This window comes from Protopterus annectens, chromosome 2.part1, assembly GCF_019279795.1.
Source record: "Protopterus annectens isolate FY-2018-M chromosome 2.part1, PAN1.0, whole genome shotgun sequence".
Lineage (NCBI taxonomy): Eukaryota > Metazoa > Chordata > Ceratodontiformes > Protopteridae > Protopterus > Protopterus annectens.
In genome coordinates this window covers 642,229,526-642,246,924 of record NC_056729.1, presented here as the reverse complement: position 1 = coordinate 642,246,924, position 17,399 = coordinate 642,229,526, and the positions used below count along the sequence as shown (strand labels likewise).

General features: G+C 42.6%; 1 protein-coding gene across 2 annotated transcripts in view; it reads right to left on the bottom strand.

Annotated features, from left to right (window-relative positions):
• FDFT1 (farnesyl-diphosphate farnesyltransferase 1) overlaps nt 1–17,399 on the bottom strand; it is a 387,885-nt gene that overhangs the window by 233,593 nt on the left and 136,893 nt on the right. For both annotated transcript variants that reach the window (XM_044062382.1, XM_044062381.1), the window contains exon 5: nt 259–387. In XM_044062382.1, coding sequence (XP_043918317.1) covers nt 259–387 — 129 coding nt within the window. The remainder of the gene's footprint in view (nt 1–258; nt 388–17,399) is intronic.

Here is a 17,399-nt window from a genome sequence, read left to right as displayed (position 1 = left end):
AGGAATCTCAGTTTTTCGCTTTCTTGTTTTGTTGGATTCCTATACCACTAATACAGCACTCACACTTCTACCATGATGCCATGTACAGAGGGGAGTGTGTGTGTGTGTCTGTACAGAGGGGAGTGTGTCTGTGTGTGTGTGTGTGTGTGTGTGTGTGTGTGTGTGTGTGTGTGTGTGTGTGTGTGGCCACCTGGCTACAACCTCTCCAAACTTTTATAGAAAAGGCACAATTAGCTTATCTAATGATTTCTTCCTTACCCTATCCCATTCTGCCAAAGTTCCGACTTTCTTTTCTAGAAACTCGGCCATTCCTCTTCCCATCTGTTGACAAATGTCTTTTATCACATCACGGTAAACCTGTGCAAGTTTACGGAATTCCAATGTAATCTGAAAAAAGAGAAAGACAAGGCATGGTACTCTGTGAAAAACACAAGTTTATGCAAATCACAAAAGACTGGATGTGCAACATTGGCAGCAGTTCTTTACTTTAAGAATATCTAAGATTAATAAGTGACAGGTAAGTACTCACCAAGGGCCCTACTCATAAGGTTAGTGCACAGTGCAGCAGGGCTAGTACTAAACATAAGTGTATACCAAACTTATTGATCCATAAAGAAGATTTACATTATGGTTCAACACCACGCATGCAGCCTTGCACACAGTACATGCACTGTACTCTATGCACAGAGCACATATCCCAATGACCCACTTCTAATAGTGTATAAATCTGCAACTCAGCACCACTGAAGTACCAGATGGCCCAAGTAGGGAAACACGTGAGGCAATAAATAAAAATACCTCTACTGTACAGAGGAAAATCGCTAACAGCAACAAAGTTCCTTACAATGTAGGCAAACCTGCTCTGCCCCCAGTCATGCATCTGTGTTCTCACCAGAAGGAGCTAAGGCAATACTAGATCCCTCGTTACTACATTGTTGTAATGAGCCTAGCTCTGCCCTCGTTACTACATTGTTGTAATGAGCCTAGCTCTGCCATCATTCTTAACAACTGGGATATTTTTATGAATCACAGACAATCATGACAGAGGAGCATAGCAAAGTTTATATTTTGCTCTATACTGTGCTGTGTGTTGTCATGCATCCTGTATTAACATAGCAACTGCTGAGCTGTGAGGGTAGAAATAAAATTTGCACCAGACTGCTTTGTACACCACTATGAACATGTGCTTCGGTGTGCAATTTTGTAAAGGTGATACATTTATACACTGCCATTATGCACCATAATCTGCCCATAATTCTTAGTCCAGAACAGAGATGTAAAAAGATATACATCTACAAACAATAGGGTATAGTATCTGCTCTGTGATGGTTGCTTCTTCCTTGACTATGAAGCCCCCAAGCTCATATGAACAAGATACCGCCAACACAACATACTGTAGTGTACTGTGACTTTGTATAAAAATATCCCAAGAATGTAAAGCCTGACTGGGTCTTTCTGGCAGTTTTTACTGAATGGTTTGCCTGTGTGACCTTTTTACCCTTTGGTTTGGATGTTACTTGGGATATTTTGCAGGCACCTTAATGTTTATGGACATCAGACTATTTTCAGCTCTGTGTTTCTAAAGAATAGCCAAACAATCAATTTCTGCTGTACTGATGAGGTCAGAAAAAAAAAAAATACGGCATGCATAAAGCTGGTTGGGCTTGGCTTTACTGGCCTTAATGTACCCAAAGACGAAAATATCATGGGCATTCAGAAAACATGCACCTGACACACTGGAATGTCCTAAAGGGGTCATTTCCCTTGGGCTTCCACTATACAAGATTTATGGTATTACACAGTGAAGACTACACTGGCTGGGTCTTTCTTGCAACTTTTACTGAACGGTTTGCTTTAGTGACCTTTTTACGCTTTGGTATGGTGAATGTAAATACAGGAAATAAAGCATGAATTGGTGAAGAGACTACTTACTACTCTGGATACAGCCAGTGGGAGGCTGAGCACAGAAAAGATCATCCACCCAGTGGCAGATATTATTTGATATTTAAACTCACTGGTTCAGAGATTACTGGAAGGCATTTGATTAGGTGGATCATTTATAGTCAAGCTAATGACATTCCCACTGCTTACTGGAAGGCATTTGATCAGGTGGATCATTTATAGCCCAGCCAATGCCATTCCCACTACTTATTACTCCTATCCATGAGGGACTGTGAGGAGAGACCAGGGACGGACTTTGCACCTAACCCATCCATTCATCCAGTTTGCATTTGAACAGTGTGAAGGAATTACTTTGCTTAATATGAAGAGGAGTCTAAGCCAGAGGACAGAAATTATTTCAGTTCTATCATGTCAGCAGGTTCTGTTTAGGCTTCGGTCAAGATTCAGGTCTTCTGTACAGGTATTCGTGGTGGTGGTGGTGTGAACATGAAGATGGTCACTCAAGACAGGGTCATTTGAAACCCAGTAGGCTACACAGAGGTCATCCCTATGGAGTCTGTATGAAACAAAGGAGAGAGCTATGAATTTAAGGCATTCTAAACAAGTAATGGAACTCAAGCTCTACTTACTTTGTGAAGAAAGTTTTTTCAAGCTGAAAATGTGTTTACATACATGTTGAAACTATCATTCTCTTTAATGAGCCTAATAAGGAAGGAGTAAAGGGATATGATAACTTCCTTGGACATGGAAGGGACCCTTCATAATCAGCTGGGCTAGCAAGAATGACTTCCTAATGAACCAGGACACATGGTAGCTGAAAACTAGCAAACTGTCAATAAATGTGTTAAAGTCTCATAATGGACTCAGTTATCAGAAAGTGAGCACCATCAATGTGGTAAAAGCAAGGGTGCTCCTGTTTACCAGATTATACAATACTACAAATGTAGGCATTTAGCCCGAGATAATGGTTTGGCACCATCTGTCTGTACATGTTAGTCAGCCTGAGATAATGGCTTGGCACTGTCTGTCTGTATCTGTTAGTCCTTATGGAATCAGAGTCCACCAGGGATTTGATGATGGAATAAAGTTTGCAATTAGCAATCAGCTTTGAGTTCAGATCACAGAAAATACCAAGCAAGACTGGCCCTTAAAATGCCAAACAGGAATGGTCCCAATATCATGCACTGCGGGACACCACTGGTACTAGTCATGTGGAAGAAAATATTTATCCAGTCTTAATTTTGCTGGGTTCTCTCTGTGAGCAAGTTCATTATTTATCTGGTAATGTAAGGTTTTACATTTACAGGTTCATAGGAGGTAGCTAGGCTAACATCCCTAAGGTCCTTACAAGCCTAGTCGTGTTATTCTCAAGTTGCCCCAATTGTTCTTATCAGCTGGACGTAATTTGCAGAGTGAGTCTATGGCCAACACCGACTACCCCTGTCCATGAAGGACATGGGTGCCAACGTGAGGGTGGATTTGTGGTCTCCCATCCATTTGCCTAGGCTGTGCTCGAATAGGGTCAGTGAGGAGCTCTGCTTCACGTGAAATGGAAGTTAATTCCAGAGGAGTGGCAGTCTCTGGGAGATGTATCTGTCTCTCCAGCATGTTCTGTTAATGTCACAGGATAGGTTAAGATCCCTAGAGCGAAAGACTCTTGTGCTATGAGATTTGCAGATGTGCAGCATTTCCATCAGAACAGGGTCAAAGACTGCCCTGTAGGCCAGGTACAAGTCACCTCTCAGCAGCCTATATGACAAAGAGTACAGTGACATGGCTTTCAGTCCATCTACGCATGTCATGGTTTGGAGGCCCTGTATTTTCTTGGGGAAAAACTTCTGCCATCTCTACAACTGCTGCAAGTGCCTGGTGAGGTACATGCAAAAGGGAGCACTGTACTCTATCAGTGGTCTGATGAGGGTCGAATACAGTAGGGTTATAACATCCTTAGACCTGGATGAGATCTTATGAGGTGTGCAACGTAGAAGGCTTTCCTCTGGAAACTTGGTGGTCAAAGTTCAGATTGCTGTCTACCTGTGTTCCCAGGCCTTGCACCACTGGGTCTGAGCTTAGGGGGTGTTGTCAATAATGTAATGGGGAATTGCACTTTGTCAAAGGTAATAATACACTTTTTTTTTTTAAGTTTAGTTTTAGACCGTGGCTTTGGCACCAATCATGCGTCTGTTAGCACCTCCTATAATATGCTAACATTGTTGGGGGTCTCAATGACTGCACCCAATTTGCAATCAGCGAACTTGGTAAGCCAAAGGCCATCTACTTTAACCTGAACTTCCGAGAAATAGATTCCGAACAGTAAACGGTCCAGCACAGATCCTTTTGGTACATCACCGGTGACAAGTCTGCTGGTAGAGGTGTACTGACCAACTTTGAAAGTATGTGTTCTACCGGTGAGCTAACTGGACTGGCTACCCATCTAGTGATGTAAGGGTCAATACCCAGCTGGGAGAGTTTCTCAATGATACCAGAGTCGGGGATTGTGTCAAAAGTCTTGGCCAGATCAGGATAGGCAGTATGCACCATCTTACCTTCATCCATGACTTTGTTGACTTTCTCAAAGAAGTCTACTAGGTTTAATAAGAGTGCTCTACCCTTAAAGCCAAATTGAGTTGGGTCTAGAGTTTAAAGGTCACTATGTACTTGTTAAGGTCCATGATTATTCCTTCCATGGCCCTGCAGATAAGACTGGTTAGACAGACTTGTCTATACTTCCCAGGATTGGCTGATTACCCCCACTTTGTGAAAGGGGATGACTGTTGCTGTTCTCCACTCCACTGGAACAAAGATAGTCCTCAGGCTATGGTTAAAGAGAATGCTAAATGGAGCCACTAGGTCCTGTTTTAGACTGCTTAGTAAGCAACCCAGGCTCTTTTCTAGTCCTACTGAGGCAGTGCTTTTAGCCTTGGAGAGTGTAGATAGATATGACCTGCTCTCTAGAGAAACTAGGCAGAGGACTGGTGTCAGGTATGGCTTGGGGAATGGCCGGTGAGGCCAAGGGAGTGAAATTTGCCCCAAATCTGTCAGTTGGCAGATTTGCAATGTCCTCCAATGCAGTATGACTGATACCATCTACTACCAGTTCGACACATAGCTGGGCATTCCCTTTTGGATTTCAGATGTAGTTAAAGAATGCCTTATGATTATCCTTAGCTAGGATTTGCAATAAGCAAGTGCAATACTAAGGTAGCTCACCTACACACTGAAGGTCTGTTAAGTGCAATATACAAACTGTGCAATAATTCAGTCTAATCAGATATATGCTTCTATTGTTTCAATTTTACTTTGACAATATTATCTTCATACTGTTCCCTGTCTCTTGTTCTGGGATGGGTGTGGGGCACTGCTGTCCTACTTTATACTTACTAATTACTACTTAATAAATTTCTACTGTGATTTTTTTTTTTTTAATTTTTCTCTATATGTGCAACTGTTTCCTGCACTGAGAATGAAGCATTGTAATTTCATTCAGCTACACTGCTGTGTAGTTCTGAATGACAAAGTTTTCTTTGACTGACTAGGGATGCTATCTTAGCTTCATAATTGGCTTTATAGGATTTTAAACTACTTCTGATTTGCTTATTCAAGTTGTGGAGTGAATTCTTCCTCTGCTGAGTCAGTTCCCTCTCATTCTTAGACATCAGTTTCTTCCTCTTATATAACCTGTTTACACTTGAGGTCCATAAGGCTGGCTTTTTTTTTTTTTCTTTGAGGACTTGGTTTTCATCTAGTCAGGTACAGCCAAGTCTATACAGTTGCTTAAGTATATATACAGGGCATCTAAGTACACCTCTGCATAGAAGTCATTGTTGTCTGAATGGGGGGGGGGGGGGGTATAAATCTTATTATACCATCCCTTAGTATGTAGTCATTTGGAAAAGTTTTCAAGTTTTTTTGCTCCTGTGGGGGTGTCAGGTCCAATATTTCGAACAAGGCAGTTTTATGGTCCGACCTTACCAGGGAAGGCATCACAAAGGGGGACTGCAATGACTCCCCATGTTGGCGAGTACTATGTCTAGGACATTTGAGCCCCTTTGTGGGGGGTGCAGAGTATCTGTTCCAGTGCATCTCAATTGACAAATTCCAGGAACCTCTAGCCGAATATGTTTGCACTTGTGCATGTCCCCCCAGTTGATGGAAGAAGAGTTGAAATCACCCATAAACTAAGGTGTTGGGCTGTATGGACAACGATTCCAGTAAGTCTAGGTAGGCGGTGTGCTATTCTTGGTTAATGGTGGGGGACCTGTAGCCAGCAATGATGTGGTAGGGTATTCTGCCTATGGTTAATAGGACATGGAGTAGCTCGAGAGAGTCATACTGTATGACCTGTCTCCAGGTGTACTTGGCTTTAATGAAGATGGCTACACCTTCACCTTTGGTCTTTCATGCTCATGTTGCAGTTTTGAATGTGTGGAAGGCATTGTAGCCTTGCATAACTGGGGTGCTCTCCATGCCCTTGAAAAATGTTTCAGTGGCTGCACAGATGTCAATATCTTCCAAGGTAAGGAGTAGTTCCAGGGAGTGCAGTGTCATGTTCAGACTCCTAGCATTAAGCAGTAAAACCATAAGTTTGCCTTGAGTGGATTTTGTTACATGGGAAATTCTGTTTTGATGTTGCCTAAAAAAGGCACTATGGGAGAGACAAATGCCTTTGCCAGTATCTGAAAGCCTAAAGGAGATGGGCCAAACCATCTCTGGCAAAGCAGCATGGCCAGTTGGCCATGTCACCCTATGCTGACAGATACTAGATCCCTCTGGAATTGACACCAGAAACTAATCCAATTGTTGAAGTCTATCACTTTTTGTTTATATTGTATTATCCTAAGTGAAGGTAGAATGCTGCTTAGGGCTAGGGTCATACCTGCCTGGGACACATTCTGAGAGTTCAATCATTTCTCTCCATATAGTCCCGAGAGGTACATCTCAAGTCATTCACCCCGACCCCAACATGGACTATGACAGAGTCATAACGGTACTTGCTGCATGACTTGAGTGCATGTTTTGACTGACATTTGATGATCCTGGCACCTTTCAGGCAACTGACAATGACCTTGTCCAGCCTGGTGAGGGCAGATCTGTGTGTCTCACTATGGAGTCACCTACGACCAGGACATTCGGTTTAGAGATGTTTCGCCTTAGTGGCTCATTTACTGAGACACAGTTGTATGTGTGATTATGTGTAGTAGTTTTTATTTGCATAGCAGTGTGTGTACGTTATTTACATTTGGGAGGTTTCTGAACTTTTGGTAGACTTCTAGTGAGTACCCTCCACATATGTGGGTCTGTGTGTCGTGTCTTTATTTGGTGCAAGAAGTGAAGTGTGTACACTGACAAACTGCTTGGTATCCAGTTTGTTGTTACGTGAGAGAAGGGATTCCAATTTCCTAGTGCACTTACATCTCTCACATAGGGCATTTCTCTGCTGTAGAAGTAAGTGGTTGTCAGTATACAGGAGGCAATTACTACATTGCCTCAGTATTCCCAAGTCAATCAGGCTAGCTGGAGAAATGACGAGAAACTGCCTATCCACTACATCAGGTTTTTACTACATGTGCTGTTAGGGAAGGGAGTGGGCTAGTTTGACCAGTTTTTGCACTAGGACTAACAAGGGTTGTTCAACTGAAGGCTGTGGATGCTAGGTGTGGCAATGCTGCTCAGTGTGCAACTGAGTTGTGCATAGTGCTACAGGGAAGCTCAGGAAGGTTCCACAGACAGATGTCTAGAGAAAATTGTGTTTCATGGCATTTGCGTCTATATAGGATGCCACTAACCCCCACTGCATGGTGCTCAGTGACACACAAATGCGAGGCTTAAATACAGGCAAAATTAAAACACTTAAGCAAATCTACCAATAGGAAAGCACACAGTGAACCTTCCTCCAACAATCCCCAGCTCAGACAAGGCTGGGTCCACACTCTTCTGCCACAAGTGTGCAGAGGAGCCTTTCTTAATGTAAGATGACTGCTTTAATACTTAAGTGCATCAATAACAGGCTAGATTCAGCAGATCTGAATCTAGTCTACGACATGTAGGTAAACAGTACTGTACAAAATCAAGTGCATAGAATTATGCAGTCACGGCCAGCAAAACCAGAAATAATGCAGCAGTTTGATAAAAAAAAAACAGTTCAGACAGTGCAGTAAAATCACAATACATACTTATTTTCAGCATTGGCTGGCTTGGATATCAGCAGATCACTATGGACCTCTGGCAAAAGACACCTAACGTAGAGGAGCTCCAGTTAATGGAGTACAAAGCCACACAGATGCAAGGCGTAAATACAGTCAAAAATACTTTTAGGCAAATCTACCAACAGGAAAGCACACAATGAAACTTTCTCCAGGAATCCCCAGCTCAGACAAGGCTGGATCCACAGCAGCAATACGACCACATACAAAGATCCAACACAATTTTATTTCCTTCTCTGGCGCCTCAGCTCACACCTTCTAGGAGAATGAATATTCCAAATGCTTACAAATTATTTATACCATTCAACAAACTTAATTACAAAAGCCAATAAAACAGGCTGGATCCACACTCTTCATTGGTTTGGTTACCTTACCTACAGTGCCAGAGGGTGGAATGGTGTCAAAAGCATTGGTACATACAGTATAAACAATCTAGCCAATTTGCCTTTGCCCAAAGTCACAGTGTCTGAAAAAGTCTGCTATACTAAGATGGCAGAAACAACCCCTCACAAACTCAAACTTTTATGGGTCAAGGGACTTCGGGCAACCAATGTCTGTGTTCGAGTTCTATAATGATGCCCTCAGTAATCTGCAGATAACGTTTGTGAGGCTTATGAGTCTGCAGTTTTCAGGACTGGTGGTGGAACCTTCCCTGTGTAGGGTAATGATTGACCACAACTCTTCTTCATTTTGTGAGCATAAAGCCAGGAGAGAGGCTGAAGACATTGAAGGGTGGGTCAGTTAGACAGTGCTTCATAATGAGAAGGAAGCATCGCTGCATTCTATCATGCCTCATGGAGTTAAGAGGTTTTTCACTAATGAAAGTGCCTTTAGTACTTGCTTTAGGGTGACCTTTGGGAGAAGAGAAATAGAGTCGTGTGTCTGGAGGCTAGGTGGAGATAACAGGGAGAAGTCCGAGCTAACCTCGCCTGAAAAAAATGTCAGCTATGCCTTCACAGGTGAAGTAGTGTCATGTGTCAACCTGCAGCAGAGTTTGGTATGTTTTCTAAGGCTCTTAATATAGTTGAAGGATTTGTGATCACCTTCGACAGAGGTAACAATTTCAATTCATACTCGGCCTTTGAGGTAGTTACTTTGCTTCCAAGCTCTTTTTTCAACTGTTAGCTTTGAGGTATGGGGGTTTCAGTTTGCTCCTAAGGGAGAGGAATTAGTCTTGTTTTACAAAGCTGGTTTATGCTAGATACAAGATGAGAATACAGCTTCTCTGTGAATGCAGCTGTTTGTCCTTCTGTACTTAAAGGTAAAAGGGGGTGCTCTAGATTTCCAAGTCAGCAGTTAACTGAAGTAGATTCATCTTTGAGAAGAGTCTGAAAATAATAGGGTTTGCGAGTGTCTTGGGCCGAGTTCTAACGGTGAAAAACATTGTCAAACCTAAGCAGACAGTGTAATTATGGGCGTGCAGCACAAAGAAATTATAGTTGTAATAACCAATTCATAGATTTAATACTTTAGTCGGGAGTGTACAATCTGATGTAGTCAGTTTGTACTGATAGTTAATGAAACACTGAGCATATCTATGTGTAGTAATGCCAACATTTCAAGTTACAGGTAGATAACTGAAACCATGAAGGATAACAGTATTTGATTTGACAGTGACCGATTTCAGCTTATTTAGCTGTGCCTAGTGGGCTGAGGAGATCCTAGAGGGAGTTGTACATTTGACCAGAATGTTCATATGCAAGCACTAGGCTAAATGCCTTTGTGGACCATTTAAGTCTAGCCAATTCCCCCTAAAGGGTGAGACTCAAATACTGTACTTTGTGTGTGTGAGGTAAACAGCTTAACCACCCCAGGGGTTTTAATACTTATCAACTGCTCCATGTCCCAGTATCCATCTATGCAAATCTATAACTGAAAGAGTCCCAGAGAAACATGGACACACCATCACTAATTACAGAAACATCCTCAGTAGATGGCTTCAATGACTGATGAGCACTGAACCCTGGTACTAGAACCATGATTTTGTAATGAAGCATATATGTCAGTATTGTTCAGGGTCTGGAAGGCAGTTTCTTACTGAGGCTTTTAACACTGAGCCATACTGCTTTTATACTGGACTGATTCTGTCTGCTTAGATTGGTAGATAGAGCAGGTTTACACTGCCCAAAAAGGTACCAGGGAAAAGGATAACGTCCTGGACAATATAAGAAAACAAAGGTGGAGACCATTCTTCTCACAGAAGAATAGGTGCAAATGTAGAATGCTAAAGGGAAAATAAGGGGACATTTGGATAATATCCAGGAGTTCGGATAGGTTCCTAGTAAGCAAACATGTTAACTCCAGAGCACAAAACATTTAGCACAAGGACTTAGGCAATAGAAGATAAAAAGGAATGCTGCTAAACTTAGGGAGTCTATGACAAAAAAATAATCAGCTAGCCTATAGACATAATGGAAATATTGCAGAAGGTTTATGAAAAAGTTCAGAGGATTGTGGAAATCAAGAAAAGGCACAACTGGATTATGAATACTTATTTATGGTATGGTTAGAGTTCAACAGTTAATAGCTACGACAGAAGAGATGATATAAAATCAGTGATGTATAATAAGATGAATAGGAAAGTTTCCAGAAGCAGAAGGTAGTCCTGTGAAGGTTTACAAGTTTTAGAGGGAAGAAAGTGATAAGCTCTGGAAGGTTTTGTTTAATAGTATTTCAGAAGTGTGTTTGTGTGTGTGTTTGTGTGTGTGTTTGTGTGTGTGTTTGTGTGTTTTTTAACCTCAGCATCTTGGAAGAAGGCTGTAGTGGCTTTATTGTCCAAAGAGAGGGTAAAAACCCTTTGGACTCAGCTTCATATAGACCCATTGAATTTTAAACCATGATTATGGATGACTAATGTCTATACTTGCTGAGTGAATGGCAGGAACTTGCCAAAATTGACAAGACATGGATCAAAGTGGCTTTGTGGAGGCATGGTAAACATTATATTAGAACTGTCATGATCTACACGAAAGAAAAATGTAAGAAAATACTGCTACTACTATTGAGTTTTGATGCAGAAAAAGCATGTCATGGGGTCTGTTCAGATTTCATCAGAGGCCAAATAAGGCATTTGCATTCAGGACTGAACAGGCTAACTGGGAGGATGTGTGAAAGGTTGGAGGAAAGAATTATAGCAGTACAGTTCCTGTCTGACAAGCTGCATTTGGAAAGAGAAACCAGGCAGGGGTATCCTCCTCCCTCTTGTTATTTGCTTTAGAACCACTGGCAAATATAATAAGGGGACTCAAATTCAAGGATATAACTAGTGCAGTCTTCAAGAAAAGTTGGCTTTATTTGAAGATTATTTTTTTATGGATAGTAAGATACAAGTGGAGAAAATGTTTCTGGTCACTTCAGTTTTATACACTAATCAGACATATTTGTTTCTAACAGAGGAGACTTTGTGGGCAATAATTAATAAGAGATGAAGGAATTTGAGAGGAGAAAGGGGTAAGATAAAGTGGGACAATTTCATCCTTCCCATAGAACTAAACCACCACAAGACTGGGGAAAGGAGATTTTGCCAATAGGGATGACTGTAAGTAGGGGTATAGAAAATGGGCAACAGGGGGCTGGAATATACTGAAAAAACTGGCAAAGGAACCAAGATATTCACAGCAACTATCTACAGAGGGAAATGTAACAAAAGTGGGACGAGTCCAAGCAGAAGACTAGACTATAGGTTAGAGACTGCCATCTTACCAGGGACTGAAATTAGAGTACAGGCAAAGGAAAAGGGATAGAGAAGTGTTAAGTGAAGAACCTGCTCTGGTAGAGTATTTAGTTGCAACTAGAACAAAAGCGGTTAAATAAGGGATAATGAGCAGGATATATACAATATTGCATGATAACTGTAAGAATCACTCAGAGACACTTAGAATAACTGGGAAGAGAGACTGGAAAAGCAATTTACAAAGGAACAAATGGAGGATATCTGCACTGTTTCTAAGTTGGCAACAATGTCCAGAAGGTTTCATTTTTTTGTTTGGAAGCGTCTGCATAGATATTTACATACACTAAGGAGACTTCCGAGAATTTTGCCTCAGGTACATTTGCAAATGCTAGAGGTACAATGGGAAAGACAGAGGTAACTGGAGACGTGTTTTTTGGGTGTGCAACAAGTTGGCAGATTTTAGAAATTCATTACAGAGTACTCTAACAGGTATGTTGGGGAAGCAAATGGGTGTAACTAAGGAAATGATTCCTTTAAGATGGAATACAGGATATAAACTACCTACATATAGTAAGTTTAATGCTAATGGCTGCCAAAAAAAAGCAATTACTAGAAAATCAAAATCAAAATTTAGACCACCCAAAACTGAAATGCTGAATATTGTAAAAGGAGACAAAAGAAAGTACTGTTGTGTACACTTGCCATAAATGTAGATGTTCGATTCAATGTTGCAGTCCTAACATATGGGTTATCCATCTCCCAATAGCCCTCAGTCGGCCTGAATACCACAGTCCTTCGTGTAAGACGTCGGCTGTAAAATTGATGTCAGAATGTCAGTTATAAAGGGAGGCAGCTGACACCATTTCCTCAGTTTTTCTTGCCTTAACTGTCAGGAGCCCCCAAAAGAAGGCTAGCCAGGAAGGAAACACCCTGGAAACGTGACATCCAAAAAATAAAATATGTAGTCTGTGCCTTAGGAAAAAAAGGGGGAATGGAGGATGGGAAACCAGGACTGCAACAGTTGCAACAGTGAATACACTCAAACATCTACATTTATGGTTAGTGTTCACAACTGTACTATGTTATTCGTGTTTCACTGTTGCAGTCCTAACATATAGGTTTGATTCTCAAAGCCCAGGATAAAAGCAAAGGGGGTGGAAGAATCACAGATTAAGGGTTGGTAAGAAGGCCTTGCGAAACTGCAGAGGCAAAACCAGCCCTGGATTTAGAAAACAAAGGTAGATTGTAATGCTTTGTGAAAGTATGGACAGAAGACCAAGTAGCCGCTTCTAGAATGTCCTTAGTAGGCACCCCTCTCAGAAAAGCTGCAGAGGTAGAGGCTGCTCTAGTAGAATGGGTCCTAACACCTTGAGGGGGAACTTTGCCATGCTTCAGGTAACAAAAGTGAATACAATGAGCAATCCATTTGGAGATGGTTTGTTTCGAAATACCCTGAGTCCCAGGAACAAAACTGACCAACAACTGCTCAGACGTCCGAAAGGGTTTAGTCCTGTTTAAGTAAAATCTCAGCTGTCTATGCACATCAAGGGAGTGCAGAATCCGTTCCCCTTTATTCTGGGGATTACTGAAAAAGGTAAGCAGGTGAATAGAATGATTGAGGGTCAGGCTGGAAATCACCTTAGGCATAAAGGAGGGATTAGTTCTCAGAGAAACCCAGTCTGCATGAAAAATAATGAAAGGTTCTACTGTCATTAAGGCTTGCAGCTCCAAAACCCTTCTGGCAGAAGTAATAGAAGAAAGAAAAACAGTCTTCCAGGAGAGAAATTTAAAATCTGCAGAGGCAGCTGGTTCAAAGGAAGGAAGAGTAAGCTACTCCAGGACAAAATTAAGATCCCAAGCAGGAGTAGGAGCTCTTATGGGAGGTCTAAGATTGCTGGATCCCTTCAGGAACTGCTTCAAGGGGTCTGAAAAAATAGGTTGCTCAAAAGAACAAATGAGCAGAAATTGCTAAAGCATGAATCTTGATTGAAGAAAAGGAAAGCCCACCAGAAATCAAACCTGCTAGATATTCAAGAATGAGGGAAAGAGAAGGATGAGAAGAGTCTTCTCCTTTAGCCAGCATCCAAGAGCAAAATCTCTTCCATTTATCTGCACAGGATTTCCTGGTGCTAGGCCTCCTGGCCTCATGAAGAACTTCAACCACCTGTTGGGAAAGATTTAAAGTATTAGCCAGGCAGTTAAATGCAGAGTTTGAAGATGAGGATGAAGGAACTTTCCCCCTTCCTGAACCAACAGATCTGGTACCAGGGGAAGATGCCAAGGCTGAGCCTGGGATAGGCTGCAAAGAAGGGGATACCAATGCTGCCTGAGCCAATCTGGTGCTATAAGAATAGCCTTTGGTTTCTCGTCCCTTATCTTTATCAGCACTTTGGGAAGAAGAGGCAGGGGAGGGAAGGCATAAATTGAGAGTTGTGTCCATGGGGAAGACAACGCGTCCACTCTCCAAACTTTGATATGAAACTCCCTGGTGCAGAAGATCCACTTGTGGAGTGCCCCAATGGTCAGTGATGCAATGAAAAATGATCTTGTTCAGTTGCCACTCGTGAGGATCCAGAACCTGTCTGCTCAATTGATCCGACAAGGAGTTTAATCTCCCTGGAAGATATTGGGCTATTAGATATATGCCCATGGAAGCTGCTAAGGACTATAGTCTCATACTTTGTTTGCACAAGGGGTAAGAGTGAGTCCCCCCCCACCTGTTGATGTACCACATGACTGGGGTATTGTCTGTCCTGATCGGAAGAGTCCCAGGATAGAGTAAGTCCTTGAAAGCCAGCAAGGCCTGCTGCACTGTCATCAGTTCTTTTAAGTTTATGTGCAGAAGAATCTTCTGAGTGCTTCAAGTCCCCTGTATGCCCCTGCCTTCCAGATGTGCTCCCCATGCATAACGAGGCGTCTGTGGTGAGAGTCTGGCTGGCAGGTGGTGGTCGGAAAGGCAGACCCTTGTTCTGAGAACAGGGTGTCGCCCACCAGAGAAACTCCATTTGTAGACAGGGAATTAGGGGAAGAATCAAGTCTAAGTCCTGTGTGTGTTGACACCAAAGGTTCTTGAGGTACCATTGAAGTTTTCACATATGCAGCCTTGCATATGGGATCATCAGAATACATGAAGCCATGAACCCCAGTGCTTGCAGGAATTCCTTGCAGAGAGCTGGGTCATGCTTGCCAAGGTCTTGAAGTAAGCGGAAAGATGTACTTGTTTCTCTTGAGGGAGGAATACCATCTGGGTGGCTGTATTCAGACTCGCTCCCAGGAAAACAATCTCCCGTGTAGGAACTAACTTTGACTTCTTTTTGTTGAGGGTGTAACCCAAAGAGGGGAGAATGTTCTTCACAAAATCCAAATCCTTTTTTAGTTCTGGGGAGTTTGCTTGAATGAGACCGTCATCCAGGCAAGGATAAATATGAATGTTTCTCTGCCTGCAAAAAGCAATGGCTGGCACCAGGCACTTTGTGAAAACCCTGGGAGCAGTAGATAAGCCAAAGGGCAGTGCAGAGAATTGGAAGTGTTGCTCTCGAGCCCTGAAACGAAGGAACTGCCTGTAACTTTCCCTTATTGGGATGTGCAGATAAGCCTCCTTGAGATCCAAAGTCACCAGCCATGAATCCTTGCCCAGCATTGGCAGTAACTGTTGAAGAGTGAGCGTCTTGAATTTGGGAATCACCAGAAAAAAAAGTGTTTAGAATAGACAGATCCAGAATAGGGTGCCAAGTGCCCCCTTTTTTGGGTACCAGAAAAAGTCTTGAATAAAAACCTAGGCCTGCCTGACTTGCAGGAACTGGTTCTATAGCCCCCATAGTCAGAAAAGAAATTTGACTTTCTACCTCTGCCTTGAGAATTCTTGGTATGTCTGAGTATCCTTGAAAAACAGGGAAGGTGTGAAAATAAAACTTGTAACCTTAGTTTACTATATTGAGCACCCATTTGTCATCTGTGATGGCAGACCATACCTCTGCGAACCTGGCTAACCTTCCCCACAAAGGAAACCCTGGACCCACAGAGGTAGGCACAAGAAGGCCGGAGTCATTGAGAATGTTTGCTTTGGGAAGCCGGCTTAGAACTTCCCGACTTAGCAGAAGAAGGATGCCATTGTTTAGCACTTTGAGGGACAGAAGGCTGCCTTCTAGAAGAAATGAAAACCCCTATGTCTAGGGTGACATTGCTTGCCAGGGTCAGGGAAAGACCAGTTCTTGGAAGGATAATGCCTACTAACCCGAGGAGGCTGAATCTGAAGGAAATCCTTTACAGCTTGCATAGCTTTCACCTTATCCTCCAACTTCTTCAGAACCTCCTCAGCCTTGTTACCAAAAAGGTTGTCTTTGTGCAAAGGAACATCCAGCAATTTTGATTTAACAGGTTCAGAAAGAGGCTGCTCCCTAAGCCAAGCATGCCTTCTAATAACTGAACCAGTGGCTGCTGCTCTGCAGGATGTCTCCAAGGTGTCAAAACCACAATGTAGTGATTGCTTGTTAACTAAAATGGCAGAATTAAGTAAATCTTGTAATTCCTTGTTCTCCGACGTGGAAGAAACATCCCCAAGTTTAGCCTTAACAGCCTCCAGAGTATGCTGCTCATACTTAAGCATGTGGAAAAGACAATTCACAGATCGAATGGCCAGCACTGCAGAAGTGTAGACTTTTTTACCCCACCTATCCAAGGCCCTAGATTCCTTATCAGAAGGTACATGTTTTTTAGCAATAGCAGCTTTAACACCCTTGGGGCCTTGAGAAATAATCTCAGGATCAGCAGTAGGATTTCTAAAAAGAAACTGATGAGAATCTGGAACCCTATAATATCTATCAGGTTTCCTGGGGGTAGGAGGGACAGAATTAGGAGTTAAAGAATTTTCCATGAAAACATCATCTACAACTTCTAAAACTGGAGGTATGGCCAGAGGCTTATGCTGTGGAAAAACCAAAAATTCCCAGATTCTTTTCTTTGAGTGTGGAAAATCCTGACTCTCCCATTTAAAGTGCTCCCCAAGAGTATTCAAAGTATCCCCAAAGAAAAAATCTTCTGGAGGGAAGGCAGAAGGGATATAGTCCTCAGCATCAGAATCCTCAAAGCCAGAAAAAAGTTGAGAACTGCCTTCTTCACCAGCAGAAATATTGGAAACCTCAGAATCTGAGACAGACAAAACATCGGGAGACAATTCCCTAGCCCTCTTGGAAGGGGGGGGGATCAGAGCCCCTAATCAGGGAAAGAAGATAATCAGTCATCTTTACCAACTGGGACTGAGGCACAGGAAGGGAGGCCAATGCCTGCTTGTGAGTAGTTTTGTGGCTGGAAGGTTTGCTAGTAATCCGGAGGGACTCGGGAAGCTTAGCAACTGCAGAAGTCTAACTTATGGTAGTCGGCCTGGGTCTGGTCTCATGTCGAAGAGAAGAGGTGTCAGAAGCTGGTGCCTGCAAAGCAGCTCCGGACCCATCTGAGGAGGCAACAGGAAGAGGGTCAGAAGACGAAAAAGCAGCCTGCGGCATAGAGGACTCTGTAAAGGTCTCGGCAGAGGCCTGTGGCTGAAAATCAGCAGGCTGCAGGGGCTGTGAAAGCACCTCACTGACTACCACTGGGCCAACGACCAATTTCACCGGTGCGTCATC